Below are 16,689 nucleotides of genomic sequence, written 5' to 3'. Positions count from 1 at the left end.
TCATTCATGAGAGTCACAAGCCAAGAGGGATGACATGAGAATTATATTTAAAAAAAAAAAATTAAAGTAGGAAAGGTTTGTTTCCTTATACCTAATGTAACTCAAAATAGTAATATCTAGGGATTTTTTTCTTTCTTTCTTACAGATAAACAATTTATTGCAGAGACTAGAATGAACACCCATTTTTGCAAGGTGGTAGAGTTTAAATGGGCTTTAAGCTTGAGTGCTAAAAATGCTCAGGCTTCAATGCATAGAGTGGACGATCCAAATGTAAAAAAACAAAACCCGAAGACCAACCAACCAAAACCACCCCAACAAAGAAACCACCAAAAAAACCCCAGCAGTTTTATTCAAGCACATACAAAATTTGCCTCCAACTCTCTTGTGTGGTGGGGGATTTTTCTGGGCGTTTGTTTTGTTATTATATCACTCAGCACTCTGCCTTAATTCACACTGAAAATACCACCCCCCAAAAAAAATTCCCAGAAAACAGAGAAGGAAAGACTGCATTCCCATTTAAAAGGGATTCTATTTATTTGCTATGAGGGGAGAGAAACTCACACAGGCTTTTTTTAAAAAGCAAATATTCACATTTTGTTATCTGTAAACACACACATATGTCTTAAAAGTCTGTTGTACTACAAGCTCATTTCTACTTAAATTCTAATAAGGAACTTCAAAAATTGGACAAATCAATCTACGTTAACAATTTTTACTATTTCCAGTATATTGGTTTAAAGTAGGTGTGAAATTTGAACCACTAGTTGAAGGAATCCCTGTTCGCTTTGAAACTAAGAATAAAATTCAAATCCAGGGATTTTCAGTATCTACTTTCTAACTATGCTCCGTAGGCCCTAAAGTAAGAGCCAAGCCATTGGTACTTTTGACTACTTGATCTCACTTTAGTAGGCTTTATAATATACTGAATATTCGAAGAATTACATCTGTTTAACAAAACTGGAAAGAGGAACATAAGTGACTTTATGGTCATAAAGTTATGCATTTTTTGGGCATAAACTAGAAAAATTCTAGCTTCCAAATCCCTGCTCTGTTCACAGGCCTATGCAGGAATATACCAAACTCAGCAGGATTCTTCTGGCAAATCATGTATGAACACCCTGTACTATAGCAGAACAACAGCTTCATTTTGGGTAATTTTTAGAACAACATGCACATGTGCTCACACACAACACAATGCTGAAAAAGAATTGAGTGACAACATGAAAGAAAATAACACTGGGTAAATAAAGCATGTTAACTAAACACAGGATGTAAACTAAACTTTAACAGATCTTTTATGATGGGCTCCACAATTAGCAGTGTCCCTCAAAAAATAAAAATTTTTTAGGAAGATGGCCTAGCAGTATTAGGCCAAAGACTACATGAAACAGCCTATTCTTAAGAATATTTTACAGTTCACCTATAACAAGTTTTACCAAGTCAATTTTAAGACTGTTGTACTGTAATCAAATGGGCACAACCTCCCACTAAAGACACAGTAGTTTCAGAGCTAAAGCACTCTGAACAAATTATTCAAGAACAGACAGACACACTGACATGAAAACTTACTTCAGTTTTTCTGCTTTAAATTGCTGTGTGCAGTCATCGAACAGTTTTTGGTTCATCTCCATGAAGAGTTTCAGAGCATTGTATATCAAGCCATGTATTGTCCTATAAGTAAAACTTCTGGTTGAAACTCAGAGTACTTTTAAACTTTGAAATCTATTTTTTCTGGTCAACAGTAGCCAATAGCCTACATAACTGGAAAATTACATCATTTCAGAATAAGTGGCAACAAAACTAGTTAGTGGAAGTTTCAGTTTACCCTCAAAAGGGCTAATACAAGTACTAAAATTACCAACTTTGAATGCAATTTTCTTACTCTATAGTACTACTCATCGCTTAAACTTTTGATGTTTGAACTTCATTTTAAATACTACATGTATCAATACAGGGCTAGTTTTGAAATTTAGTAGCTGATATTAATCAAACTAGAGTTATTAGAGAAAATGCAAGATTACATTAAAGATCTTGATATAAGTAACTTACTGGCAACTGACGAATTCAAGAAAAAAAAAGTTAGTGATTAAAAGGAGCCTAGAAAAGACACCATCCATTTTGAAAACTGCCACACAGCAAGAGCACTCACTTCAATACGATTATGCCAGGACCGTTTAGAGAAGCGTAAGAAAAGTGAAGTGGAAAACCTCAGAAAAATTAAACAAAAATAATCTGCTTTATGAAGCACTTTTACAAAGTAATTTATAGTTCCAGTCTGTAATCTATTGCTGATCATTAAATCCAAAAAAGGAATCAGTTAAATGGTTACTTTGCATCAAACGTGACTTACAAGTAAGAGTGCAGCTGTACTGGGTAGCATGACTTCTGCTCGGAATAAAATGAATGCATGGCCTTGAAAGCCAGAAAAAACCCCACAACTGACAGCAATCCACATTTACTATGTACAATTACATCACTGAATCAGAATTTTATTAATGAGTACATTATTTGTTGCTGCTTACATTCAGTGACAGTAGCCAATCACTTTAACATCCCTTTATCTTCCATCTCTTTTCCTGTGTTTAGTGGCAGATTGATTACACATTCTTGGCCAACCAACCAGCAGTCCTCAATTCATGGCCAGCCCTAGACTGTGGTACTTTTACCATCCTAGCAGTTGCACAATAGCTCAAACAAAGAGGCACTTTACAATGGAACAGCTGCAGAAGGGAGCTGACCAGAACTGTTTTCATGTGTAAGTACTACGTTATTGTGGGGAGGGAAAAAGTTAAAGTAGTCAATGGAGAAAGAAGAGAAAACAATAAAGGAGGGAAAAAAAGAAAGGAAAAAAATGACCTGACTGACAACATACTCCCCTAGAATGCAGAAGAAATGCAAATCAGCGAAAAGGTTAGAGATCAGAAATCAAAGTTATTTTTTAGAAGTATATGAACTACAGATTAACGCCAAATTTACTTAATAAAAATAGATAATGGATTAGTTGATGAAAAAGAATTGATAGAAGAAAGGAAAAACTATCTTCCTCAATTCTTACTAATCTCTAAAAATTTTGACAACAGTAGTCTCCTCCTCATCCAACAACTTTAACGTCATAGAACAAACAGCTCAACACAGCGTTAAAAGTCGCAACTCAAAAATCTGAACCACTTTTAAGCCTAAAACTAGAGATAAGTGAAGCAGCAGAATTTTATTTGTACAAGTGTTTCTTACTTGTTCCAATGTGTCTTTGAATTCCGGTATAAAGATGGAAACATGATAGGTAAAATCTTTGCTGCGTTATCACTAATTAAACTCATAATATATTCATTATTCCAGTAGTATAATGCTCGCTCTGCAACCTAGGGCGACATGAAAAAAAGGAACACTTCTTCAGACAGTCCCTTAAAGAGCAAACAATTGAAACATTTGGCAAATATAGGGGAAGGGTAAGAAAAGTTGCAACTCAGATTTGGATTTTTCTAGTGCAAATGGGAGTCATGGAGCTGAGGGAAAGAGAGAGAAATTTATTTTTTTTTCCATGACAGGGACATGATTCAAACTATAACCTACAAACTCTGAAATTCAAGCAAAGGAATTTTTTCTTGAAGAAAGAGTATGTGTAGAATTCTATTATTACAAGCAGTGAAATGCAAACACTGTACTGAAAGGGTTCAGGCACTTCTGAAAACAGTGAGCTTTTAAGCTTTTATGTTTAGCATAACACTGAAGTGAATCACCCAGAACAAATGCACATACCACACTCTTAAAAAAAAAAATCTAATATTTGGATCCCTAAAATTTGACACAGAAGAGGGTTTTTTGCAACAAATAAAATTAATTACGGTGAATAATAGTAGGTAATACCATTAACAAGTGTGCTTTACAAAAACCCTCATATTATTGTATGTTCAGTAAGTACAGACCTGAAAGTGTGGACTGGACACACATTTGGCTAGCTGTCTGAAAAGAGGCTCCATAACTTTTACAAATTCAGATGGTTCAATAACATCTAAAATTTCTTCTAGTTCATTTAAAAACATGACTTCTTTTGGACTGTGAGTCTTTGGCCAGTATTTCAGCAGTGCCATTACAACCTGTAGAGACAAAGTGAACATAATCTTCATGATAATTTGACTTTACCCTGCACTAAATTATATCTCATTAAGAAGTCTGATATTTTAAACAGAACACAAAACTCAGTTTTCTTGTCCCATGTGACAGAAGTGATCAAATGTGGTTCAGTGTCATGGAAATAACTGTTAATAGGTCTAAAACCACTTTTTCAGAAAACTAATTTATATACTTAAGACACATTCAAAAATAATTATCAAAAGACTAGGAGAAAGTAACCTGACATCTAACTTAACATGATCATGAAATCGAAGTACAAATTTGCTACTATACTATGGGGAAAATCATCTGCCACTGAAGTGTTAGCAGCATTCAATCTCCAATTTCCTGGAGTCATACTCCAAACCAAGAAATTAAGTTCTGTCATTACATTTTAAGAAACAATTTACTACAAATACACAAACTGACAGGAGACGGTGACAGATAATCTAGGCATGTTGCTCTTAAACATTGAGTTTATTTGACTATATTACTATAATCACAGTCTTAACTTTCTTCATGATTATTAAATTATTTACCCAGCTTGCTGAAGCAGTTTTTGCCTGGCAAACCATGAACACTCAAAAGATAGGTGGGAGAAGGGGGGGGAAGATGGGAGGAAGAAAGTGGGGACAAAACTAAGGGATCCATAAAAATGTCACACAAAGGAAGCCAACTGCCAGTTCCCTCGCAAGTCCTCAAAGATTTTACACATCTGTGGGAAATTCTGAAGTCTAACTGAAAAACAAACTCTCTCTTCTATTGAATATATAAGTAGAAGAATTTAAGTCTGAAAAGTGATACCAGTTTAGCAGTTAAATACATTGAGACATTGTATTTATTAGTGGTGTTATCAATTACATCATAATTTGTTCAAGAATCTTCAAAAATACACAAAGTTATATTGAAGGAATAATGACTCTTGTGTTTTTAGCAATTTCTGATTTATTGAAAATGTGAGTAGACACAAGCGGTTTTCTTATGAAGGCATGATGATTTTTTCCCCAAAGATGTTAGTTTTCAAACCAAAGTGTAGAGTTTTAAATTTTAAGTGGTGGGTTTTGTTTTTTTGTTTGGTTGGTTTTTTGTAACTATAAAAACTGTTTTCCATTTGCAGCAATTTGGTGCCAAACAATATTCAAATGGGAATAGATTTTCCTTCAAAAGATATTTAATCCACATTAAATATTTTTAAAATTACTGACATAGCACTCAGTCTGAAATTTAGGCATTTTTGATGCAAAATTAATATGATCTTGAAAGTGTGAGTTTATAAATGCTTTTGTTTTGTGGTTAAACATTAAAAAGCCACATAAAGAACAAAAATATGACAGTGTCTGTCTAGTCCTAGACATAGGACTGGACACCTCCTCACCCTCCCCGAACAGTACAGACTTCTTGAAAAACTCTTAAAATAAAGCTTGTATTTATCTTTTTATATAGTTTAAAAGTTGCAACAATCCATTAGCCTTTCTCTCATTTCGGAGAAAAGCAGTCTCTTTTTGTTTTCCCAAAGAAAGGGCATTTTTATAGAAGTCCAGCTTTTTATATTTAAAAACTGTAAGCAATATTTAATATCACTGACAACATAACTCAGTGAGAAATCAGTGCATCTTTCATGTATGTATTATTTCATCATTAAAGCAGACACTATATCCTCAATGAACCCTTGGGAAATTTATGCAGATCTTTTAAAATAAGGCACAAAACCGTCTCATATGACAGTTATAAGGGGAAACAAAGAGTTTTATTTTGTAATGACCAGAATTTTTGAGAGGGAACATAGTACTTTGGTGATGCATGTGCTAAGTTTTTAAAGGATGTTGTAATCACGTACTAATTTGGGATCAAAAAGGGCAACAGACTTGGATGTATTTTAGTTCAGATTTGTACTAAGAAATATGTAACATCCTAGCTGATGTCTGGAAGAAAGCTAATATTTCAGATCTCATAGAGCACGAATGACAGCATGTCTGAGCTTTGATATCTTAACAAATATTAAAAGCTCCAAGTGGAAGAGAGTTCTTGATCAGCAACACAATTTGTTTCAAGAATCCGAGTTTCCATTTGACAATGGAAATGTCTCTAATATAATGCGCACTTTTGTTACTAGCAATCATTCTACAGATTGCTACTTAGATATAAGCGTATTAGTTCTTACCTACTTAATATTGGGTTTAATGATGCAAAACACTATATATACACACTATTGAGGACAATTAGAAGTATTCATCTATGCAATTATGTGCAGCCAGACCCAAGTTTGGTTATGTCTATGATCCAAACTTGGTAGACATGAACAGGATCTGACTCAAAAGCCTCGCATCAGTGGGTAGCTCTGTGTGCCAGTAATCTGTGTTCCATCATAACATCAGTCTCTCAACAGAGCACAGCTCAGGCAAGCTAATTTCTGATTAAACTGCTTCTGGATCAACCATCTCATATCCAGAACAAAATAAACAGAATAAACTCTGGCCTGTTTGTAAGAGGTTATGTTCTTAATGCTGTTTTAATTCATTTTGGACATTCCAAACAACTGTTGGAAAAATGGAATTTGATAGATCAAAATGGTTAAATATTTGACTCTTCCTAACAAAACCAGTTACATATCAAGACTTTGTTCCCGAAGCCTCCTTAAACAGTCTACAGATGAAAGGGATATTAATATTCTAAAACATATAATAATAGCAAGATAAACTTACTGGTTCTGTAAGCGTGCTGTCCTTTTCTAAAAATTGAACTACACAGTATGCCAGCTACAGTGAAAGAGAAAGATTTTTATTAATGCTCATTGTGACACTGAACACACTTTGAAATCACTAGCATAAGTCGAAAACACTAATGAATTCAAATAAAAGCACAACCGTTTTTCTGTAATTTTACAAAAATTATTTAGCAGATGATTTAAACAAAAGGGTAAGCACACCTCACCAGTTTTTCCCAACATTCTCAAGTCTGTCCTCACCTTTTTCTGGGTTATATTATAGACAAACACATAATTTCATGTTTTCTTTTCAGACCTAGTACTTTGCATTTCAGCACACTCCATCTTTTCAGACATATGGTTTAAAAGTCACAATCTTGCCCTCTGAAGTGCTTTCCACTCGTTAATGTTTTGGTGTCCCATGCCGATTTAATAAGTATTTTCTATTTCATAACTTAGGTTAGTTAAAAATGCATTGTTTGTGAAGTAAGGGGAATAGAGACCAATCTACCTCAGGTACGTAGAAGAGAAGGTAGTGATCACAGATGCCTACACTAGTTGAAACAAAGGTCTAATTGGCCACACCCAACAGGTTATGTTCACAGCATTAGAAAAAAAAAAAAGAAAAAAGTCTTTTTAAATGGGAGCCACTCTGGCCTAGTACTTCAACAGGAACTAATGTGAGCCCCAGTAGGCAAGATCCAACACAAATGCTTATAAGCATCTAATTGCTAGAGAATTATAATTACTCAAATGGTGTTCTTAAAAATACAAGTTCTTCGTAATTTTGTTTGAAGAAGTGGTACTTAAAACTTGGAATACTTGAACTTACACAGAAAATGTTGACCTTCCAAATTATAAAAACAAAGCTGTATAACAACCTCTCACAGAGAAAATTTCAGCACATCGCAATATGTTGTGTTTAATATTGTATTATTTCCCACTCCTCTAGGAATTCTGAATGGAACTAAAACTCAGCACAGAAGAGATACAGCTGGTTTAAAAGCACGATACAACTCAGATGTCCCCTTTTTTTACTGTGTACTTCTAAAAAGATCTAATAAATTAAATAATGATGTCCTAGTAAATGCCCAATTCCTTTCAAAATAACAGTTGTAAGAAACTGAATTCAGCTGAAATTTTCCAAGTAGTTTAGAAAAAGCTGTTTATAGATGACATTCGTTAAAACCATACTTTTCTGCAATTTATGTACGTCTAAACATTATAGGCCAGAACATGATAAACAAAAAATGTTGTGTGTCTAAATATCAAGAAATCCTGCATTAATCAACTCCTTCATGTGTTTCACCTATAAACACTACAGTGCTTTTAAAAAGTTATATGTATGTGTATATAAATAAATATGTATTTTTATTCTGTTTTCCTCAACAAGTGAGGCATTATAGGTACACATATTAAATAATTTCCCCAAGGCCACTTAGCAGGGAAATGTTGGAGCTTAGAACAGAATCCACGTCAGAATGACTAGACTCCCCCTAACCTCTCTAGTCTAACTTACTTCAACAATAGTATGAAAAGTGCTGAACAAAACCTACCTGTGGATGGTAGACACTGAGTGATTTCACTTTGTGCAGTGGTAACAAAACCTTCAATAAGAATATCTTGTGCTCTTCTTTTAATGGTAAGGCAAATCCATTAATTATGCTGCCAGGTAAAGAAATTTAAAAATAAAAATCAGTAATTATGTAAAAACTGCATTACTGTAGAGGATATACCAAAACTTGTTTTCATCGCATGGTTTTCTGTGATCTCCTGGAGAACATGATGCAGCAGAAAAATTTACAAGTTGAGCATGTACCAGAGACTATTTAATTTTTGATTCAGTTCTCTAAAGATTACAAATTAATAGAATAGACAAGTCAACCTCTGCCCATCTCTCACTCAAGTCTTTCACAGGTCCCAAATTCTTCTTCCAAGCAACATGTATGACTATACCTAAGCTTCAGGTTGCAACTTTCCCTATGAACTATTCACTATCATCAAAGCTTTGAATATATAATTTCTCCCAGCTTCTTCAGGGAATTAAAGATTGAACCAGAGACTGGATGTAGAACAGATCAATCCAGGAGAACAGGCAAGTCAAGGCATGACTACTGCTAAAGTACTGCTATTCCTGCAAGACCCTAGCATATAACCAAACAGCATTGCAACACGTAACATCCCAGTTCCAGGTGAGTGCAGGTGTGGCTCAACACTGGGCCAATGGCACCTTTACCTCAAATCACAGTACTAGTTTGTGTTCACTCACTTTGCTAGCATTAACAGCAGTTAAAACACCCAGAACCCTATGCCCATTTACTATTTTAAATCCTATTTTATTAATTCTAATGCTTTTCTCTTCACTTACAAGGACAGAAGACACCCAGGCAAAAGGAACCTGCCAAACTTATCTTAAAAAAAACCACACACATCAAAAAATTCAAAGTTACATATATTTCAGATCTCAGAAGTCAGATGTCGTCCAAGAATTACAGCTTACTAAATAGCACTTGCTCACCCTTGCTGTGCATGCTTGAAGTAATCTTCACTAGTAATGACTCTACAACTATTTTGAGGATACCAGGTTATTCATCCTGAGGTGTCTCAGTGCAAAATATCAAAACCCCATTTCTACATTAACATGTCTATGGTGATGTTCCCACAACTTGCACGTACTCGACAAATATACGTTATTTTAAAAAGTTTCTCCAAGATGTTTTAAGGGTTGTTAACCACAAAGGACAGAATTGTAGGGTAAGTTTGGCCTTGATTGAGTGTCAAGAAATTCTGCAATCCTGTCAAGAGAGGATTGTCAGAAAGAAACCCAACCCACCACATTAGTGGTTCCTACAGGAAGTGTTCGTTTGTCTAGTACTACATAGCACTTAAAGGAGACTTCAGCATAAAACTCAATCTCTTTTTACTTCTGACAAGTCAAAACCCAGGAACCCAACTGAAAACTGTTACCCATAAGCAGCTCTATGTTAACAACATACTGTATGAAACTCCTTAATGGATTGGAAGAATAACCAATACAGAACACTTACAGCTCAGAAACCTCATTTAGCTACTAAAGATATTTATTTTGAAGCCTAAGGAAAAAGAATACTTAGCCTTTTACATTTGTAACACTTAAAGCTAACCTAACAAAACCAGGAATGAAAATCTGGTGACTTCAGTAACAGTTCTGAAGATTCAGCTCCATATTTTACTATTTAATCTTTACACAGTTTTCAGTCTATCTTGATGATTATTACTTGATTATAGTATGTTGAAGTAATAAATAACATGTAACTCCTTTGATCACTGAACATGTAACTGAAAATTAAATAACTAATCTAGACAGATATGTAGACATAAACACTTTTAAAACATCTTTCCAATTTCAACAGCATTCTGGGCTGCATTAGGAACAGCACTGCCAGCAGGTTGAGGGAGGTGATCCTTCACCTCTGCTCAGCCCTGGTGAGACACATCTGGAGTGCTGGGTCCATTTCTGGGCTCTCCAGGGCAAGAAGGATGTGGATGTATCGGAGGGAGTCCAGCAAAGCGCCAGGAAGATAACGAAGGGGCCGGAGCATCTGACATAAAAAGAAAGGCTGAGAGCGCTGTCTAGCCTGGGGAAGAGAAGGCCCGGGGGGATCTCACCCATGTGTACAAATATCTGAAGGGATGGTGTGAAGAAGACAAAAGTCAAACTCTTCTCAGTGGTGCCCAGTAAAATGGTAAGAGGCCGTGGGCACAAATCAAAACTGGAGATTTCATTCAAAATAAGAAAAAAACCCACCAAACCACCCCTTTTTATTGTGAGCATTGTCCAACAGGGGAACCTGTTGCTCAGAAAGGTTGTGGAATCTCCATCCTCAGAGATATCCAAAGCTTGAACAGACACAAACCTGAGCAACCTGCTCTTGCTGACCTGTTATTTTTATGTGCAATAATATAGAAACGCCATAAAGTAAACCTAACTAAGCTTTTAAAGTGTATTAACATAAGAAAACCAAAAGCTTGGACATGGATAATCAGTCGATAAAAACACACTAGTTTTGACAAGGCTATCAGCTTCAAGTTGTAAAATTTTATTTTCAAGTGCTTTTAGATCCATCACTGAAGCTTGCTACATAATGGGATTAACAAAAAGTTTCTGAAGTTTCATAACCTGTGCTTCCTTTGTTTACCTGCTGTGCATTTAGTGATGTTAGAAGAATTTTTGAACAAACTGGAACTAATTACATGTTGTAAAGCAACTTCAAATAACTAATATTAATTGCAAGGACCTTAACCTAGAAAGACTTAAAAGAATTTTTAAAAAATTGTCACATGCCAGAACATTACCACAGGGCTCAAGTTTTTGCTGTGTTTCTGCAATCTTACATGAAACTTACTCTTTGTTACAGCCTTGCTACATGATGTGAAGCTATTTTAATCTTGTCTCAAGGCAAACTTCAATCCCCAACTGGATTTTTGAAGTGTCCTCTGAAGACCAAGTGAGTTTAATTAAACAAAATCTACAACTTACCTTCCCAGTATTTCCAGTAATTCTGCTATGCCATTGTGATGTTCTGTTTCATAAATAAACCTAAATAAATTAAAAGTTTTGCTCAGTTACTGCTGAAGAGACACAAAACTCCTAACACCAAGATCCCATCTAACATTACAGGTAGCCTTGACCTCCCAGGTTTTAGTCACTCAGTAACAAGAAAACAGAATCACTTAATGGAAAAGAAACTTTGTGGAAACATGAAAGCAGCTTAATGTGCTGTTGATCTAACATTCTCTCTTGCTCTTTTCTCCACATTTAACAAAGCAGCATGCACTTGAGCTTTTTCCAATAATCATGTTCTGTGGCACTTTAATAATGCAAGACTGAACACAGCAAACAACGCTTTAAACATTAAAATAACACAAGAGTATCCGGCATAATCAACCTTCTATAGCGCATGCAAGCACAAGGTGTTCGAACAGTTACTACTTATGGATCTAAAAAGCTCTTTGGCATTACAGACTTCTAAGCATACAAAAGGCTCTGTAATAAACAGAGGAAGTAAAATTTTCTTTTGATAGAGCACTGTAATTTACCAGGCAATCACCTTTCCACTCTTATTCCCTATTGCCCTTGTATAAATTTGAGGAAGTTCTATACACAACTTAAGGTATTTTGCAAATAGTTACAAAGCAAATTTACACTTACGAGAAAATAATTCCACTCATTAGAAAAATATTCTTCTGTTTGAAAATTTGTCATAAACTGACATCTAAAGAGCTACTTTTAACCCAGAATATTTGATGTGACTGTTTTTTCTCCTTAAAGACCCCTTCCATATAATTCAGAACAACAATTCCAAGTAGAACTAGAGATAATGATACAAAAATCTTTGATTGAATTACCAGGAACATAGTGGTTTAATAATTTTTATAAAAATAAATTTACGTTAGAGAAAGAAGATTAATGTACCATCAGGACAGAATTCATGCAATTCTGCTCAGTGACTAAAAGACAAATAAAGACCATGCATTTCTTAGGTAAGCACAGCAACAAGCTGACGACATGCGGGAAAAAGTATAAGAAAAGGAAATATTTTTAAAAATTCTACACGTACTTTAGGAGTTTATCATGCACAATCCACTAACTCAAGACAGAAATTGAAACAACTTCCACCCTGGTGCTCATATCCAGGAACATTAGTTTACATTTAGATGCAAAATGTTTCAGTTGTATAATATTTAGGAGCTAGAAGTTAAGTGAGGCTTTCTGGTTTTTTTCCCCTCTACAACTTGACAGAGGAAAGGTAGTCTCTACAATGCAAAACATATAATCTCCCATAACATTTTAAATTGAAAACATATTTTTATATAAACTATTACAAAGTCAGTCTAATGACCAGAACATTTCTTAGTCTTTCAAAAGCCTTGCACCGGAACTATCTGTGCTTGAAGACTTTGCTTCCATTATCCCTGAAAGTAAGGAGCAAGTAGCAGCAAATAAAAAACACTGTTCAGAAGTGCATCATATAATACCCTATGATGCTGTTGTACCATCTGGTTCAGATATTTTACAAAATCATGCATTTTGGACTTAAAAATCTATGTGAGGGGAAAAAAGTTTATTAGATTCAAACAAAGAGATAAAGATACACCTGTACTTTTTCCTTAGGACATACTGGCTCTTGACATATCCAGTCAAGAGCAGTTGTCTGCAAGACAGTGAAGGCTTACTGATTATTTTAAAGTAGCCCCTCTGTATCTCTTCTAAAGGCCTACTTGTTACCACAGACAGGGAAGATAAGCTCCCTCTGCAGCCCCTACTGCTGGGTGCCATTCATGAGATGGCACAGAGTATCTGGCAGCTTTTTGCTATTTTCTTAAAGGGGTAGCATCCTATGTTCATTTTGGGATTAAAACAACAGTGGTAGAGAAAAAGGGAAGGAGGATGGAAGGAGTGTGAAATATATAACTATTTGTAGAAAAGAAAAGTGTCCAAAACTAAAAGACTAGAAAAAGGTAGCATAATCTTGCAGTCACACTTGACATAATGGCAGTAAAACCACACTTTTGAAGACCTTTGGTAGTACAGTTGATTGATTTTTCCTCTTTACACTTTTTCTGTCAGGGATAATACCACAGTTTATTCTATGGCCAATTAAAAAAAATATTTCACAAGCCCTAAACAGTACATCTCAGTTCTGAGGAAAGAAAAGGTAGTAAATATGTTCCTTCAAGCAAATCCCGTATTTTTCAGTCATTCGATTTGAGCCCAACTTCTGCGTTATGAAGAATTACATTTTATTAAGGCATTGTTGTAATACAAATACTACTACCCAATAAGAAAAAAAAAGCCTTACGTATGAAGATACCAAACCACCTACTGAATCACACACAAGCTTGAATTTCAGCGGCGAAATTTATATTGTGTGCAAGATGACCCCAGTTTAAATCTCCTGGACTGGTATTAATGTTAGATGTAGCAATATTGGGTATAACCTTACTAAGAATTTTAAAAATTGCTAGCAGTGTCCTGGGAGTATTTTTAGTTGTATACCTGATCACATGCACCATAATACAAAGACATTGACATACCTATAAAATATATTATTAATTTGTTTCCGGATGTAAGCTCTTAGGCCTAAGAATTTCCCATATATTCTGTGAAGAGTTGTTTTAAGAAAATCTCTTTCACGAGGATCTTCACTGTCAAAGAGCTCTAAAAGCTGCAAAGAGGGAAAAGAAGAGATGTACTTTACTTGAATCTAGTGCACTGTAAAATGATTTAGAGCTTGAAGTTAAAAATTCTTTTATCTCACCTGTAATACAAACTTCTGATCAATATATTTCTTAGCTATATTAGGTTGGAAATCTGGAGATTCTAAAAACCTTAAGAAAAATTCATAAACAAGCTGGAAAAAAGCCCAACAAAAAAACCAGCATTAGTCTTTTAAACAAGGAAGCATTTTATAAGCAGCACATTATCAAAATTACTAATTAGTTGTTCAGAACTGCACTACATTTTTATTTACATATCACACAGTAAAAGCTTTGTTCTTTCTCTCCTGACAAAGTACAAGACCTTTAAGTTCTTTAAACTGCACTGAAATTCTGCTGAGCTCCATCACTAGATTTACTCAAATGACAGAGTAATCTAATATTCATCATGCCCAGAAGTACGTGTTTTGAAAATTCTCTGTTCTCCTTGGTTTGTTCACAGTACCTGAAAGCTACAGCCGTGCCAGAGTCAGATCAAAGCATTCATAGTGACAAAGTGAAGCTCATTTAAAATCAAAGCAGTTACTTCTGTACCGCAAGAAACGAGGCTTTAACCTCTAATACACTGATATTTTTTTCAAAGATTATCAGTTTAAATTCAAGAAGTATTTTAAACATTGCAAAAGAAATGTAATTGGCTTAAGATAAACACAGGAACTGAACAATTTTGAGTCAATAAACAATTACTTTATTATCAAAATTTTGTTAGACCAATGACTTCCTAGTCTTCCTTAAATACCTGCAGATGAGGCCATGCAGCTTCTAAAGTTGGTTCATCTTCCTCTGGATCAAATTCTGCTCCCGTTGGATTGGAAGATGGTGGTAATGTTCGAAACATATTAACTGCAAACTGAAATCACATGTGCCTTTAAGAATTTTGAAACAAGTGAATGATTAATAAACAGACTTCAAAGATTGTTTTGACTGACAATTCTTTACACTAAATATTTTCATTTGCAAAAATACAAGCTACATAAGTTTAAACAATAATGAGGTACATTCTTTAAAGATTTCTAACTTGGAGAACACTTTTCCACTTTAAAGCACAAACCTACTGCCAGGATGCGTTTTATGAGGATATTGCTCTGATCTCTTTATACACATACACACTTATAAATGCATATAAAATGTTTACATGAACTTTTTTTTTTTATATACACACTTTACAAGACCTTGCAACAACCTGTAGAAGTGGAAGTCAGAAGAAGAGATGCAAAACAAAGATTACCTGCAACTGTTCTCTGTAAAATATCATCAGTTTCACACTGTGGGTATACACATGAGGAAACACTTCAAAACCGAAGTCCTCCCTCCCCCCTTAGTGATATTTCTCTTAAACCACGTCCATTTACCTGACATCAGAGGGGCATTGAGGGAGAAGAAATGCACAGCCTAATACTTTAATCTTTCACTTAATCTGAATTCTCAAATACCTGAAAACCATCTAGCATCCTCATGAAAGTGGAGCGGACTACAAAGATTAATTTCTTCTCAAGTTCTTATATATACACAGATATATTATTTTTGTGTTTCCAAGTGCTTGTCTAGACACACATTCATACTGTGTATGAACCAAAGTAGTACTCTGCACAAACCCCTTCAACAGGAAGAGAGTTTCAAAGTCCCTAATAAAGACAAACCCCCATTCCCTGCCATATGGACAGAAAACTTTTCTGCATAGTTCTGTTCTAGGCAAAACAATCTCATCACTAAAAGTTGGAGCTTGACTTTCAGAAAATAAATACATAATCAGAAATAATTACATTTCTATCAATTTATACAATGCATATAATTGCAAATGCAAAGTAAAACACATTTGTTGGCTAAAAAAAACTTACGTGATTTTTTTTGGGATAAATTTAGAGTAACCTTACCTAGAATGGTGCAAAGATTTTAAATGTCTGCAGTACTCTAAATTCTCCACCTGAAATGATAGCTAGCAAAACCAGCTGGCTTCTCTGTGGACAAGAAAGGAACAACTAGCTAGCGATTCAAATGGCTGTTCTCACACCCTGCAGAGTTAATGATTAAAACTTTACTGAGCGAGTTGGAGGGAGCAGGTTTCTGTGCGTGCCAGCAAGAAAACCTGGAAAGGGTGTTATCTGTATATGCAAGACAGCTATAGCTGTCAGTACTGAAGAGAGACTAATTCTTCAATTCCACTTATAATCCAGAGTATTAGGTAGGGCAGATGTTGGAAGGAGACAACCAAATTGCTGAGCAAGTAGAAAAGTCTAATCTATTTAGCCACATAAGTGCACCCAATAGAGACTTTCTTGTTCTGTTTTGTTGCTTACTAATTATCAAGCCAGTACCAAGCAGTCTAAACTTATTTTTGTACAGAATAAGAAAAATAAATATCAATTCAAATCAGTATGTGGTCCCAAACTGCCTCCCCTACTTCAAGAATGATCCTCTGAGACAAATGCCTCAGTCTCTCACACCAGCTTGAAGACATTGCAGAAACAATGAGAAGACTGCCAAAATAAAAACTGTCATAACCCTTCATAACAAGTGAGTATATTAGGCTCTGCAACAAAATTCTCCTTAGTCTATTCCTACTTACAACACTAAAGTAAATTCTGCTTTCAAATACAGATCATTTGTGCTTCATA

General features: G+C 35.0%; 1 protein-coding gene across 2 annotated transcripts in view; it reads right to left on the bottom strand.

The window, feature by feature from the left end:
- Positions 1-16,689, bottom strand: part of PPP2R5C (protein phosphatase 2 regulatory subunit B'gamma) — an 89,774-nt gene that overhangs the window by 9,095 nt on the left and 63,990 nt on the right. For both annotated transcript variants that reach the window (XM_064460782.1, XM_064460783.1), the window contains 9 exons: positions 14,814-14,924; positions 14,116-14,208; positions 13,892-14,022; positions 11,334-11,393; positions 8,371-8,479; positions 6,813-6,866; positions 3,924-4,094; positions 3,232-3,359; positions 1,570-1,671 (listed from right to left, as the gene is read on the bottom strand). In XM_064460782.1, the coding sequence (XP_064316852.1) occupies positions 1,570-1,671; positions 3,232-3,359; positions 3,924-4,094; positions 6,813-6,866; positions 8,371-8,479; positions 11,334-11,393; positions 13,892-14,022; positions 14,116-14,208; positions 14,814-14,924 (959 nt within the window). The remainder of the gene's footprint in view (positions 1-1,569; positions 1,672-3,231; positions 3,360-3,923; positions 4,095-6,812; positions 6,867-8,370; positions 8,480-11,333; positions 11,394-13,891; positions 14,023-14,115; positions 14,209-14,813; positions 14,925-16,689) is intronic.

Source organism: Phalacrocorax carbo, chromosome 9, assembly GCF_963921805.1.
Source record: "Phalacrocorax carbo chromosome 9, bPhaCar2.1, whole genome shotgun sequence".
NCBI lineage: Eukaryota > Metazoa > Chordata > Aves > Suliformes > Phalacrocoracidae > Phalacrocorax > Phalacrocorax carbo.
Note: the sequence above shows the minus strand (reverse complement) of the source record. Positions and strands in the feature narration are given on the sequence as shown.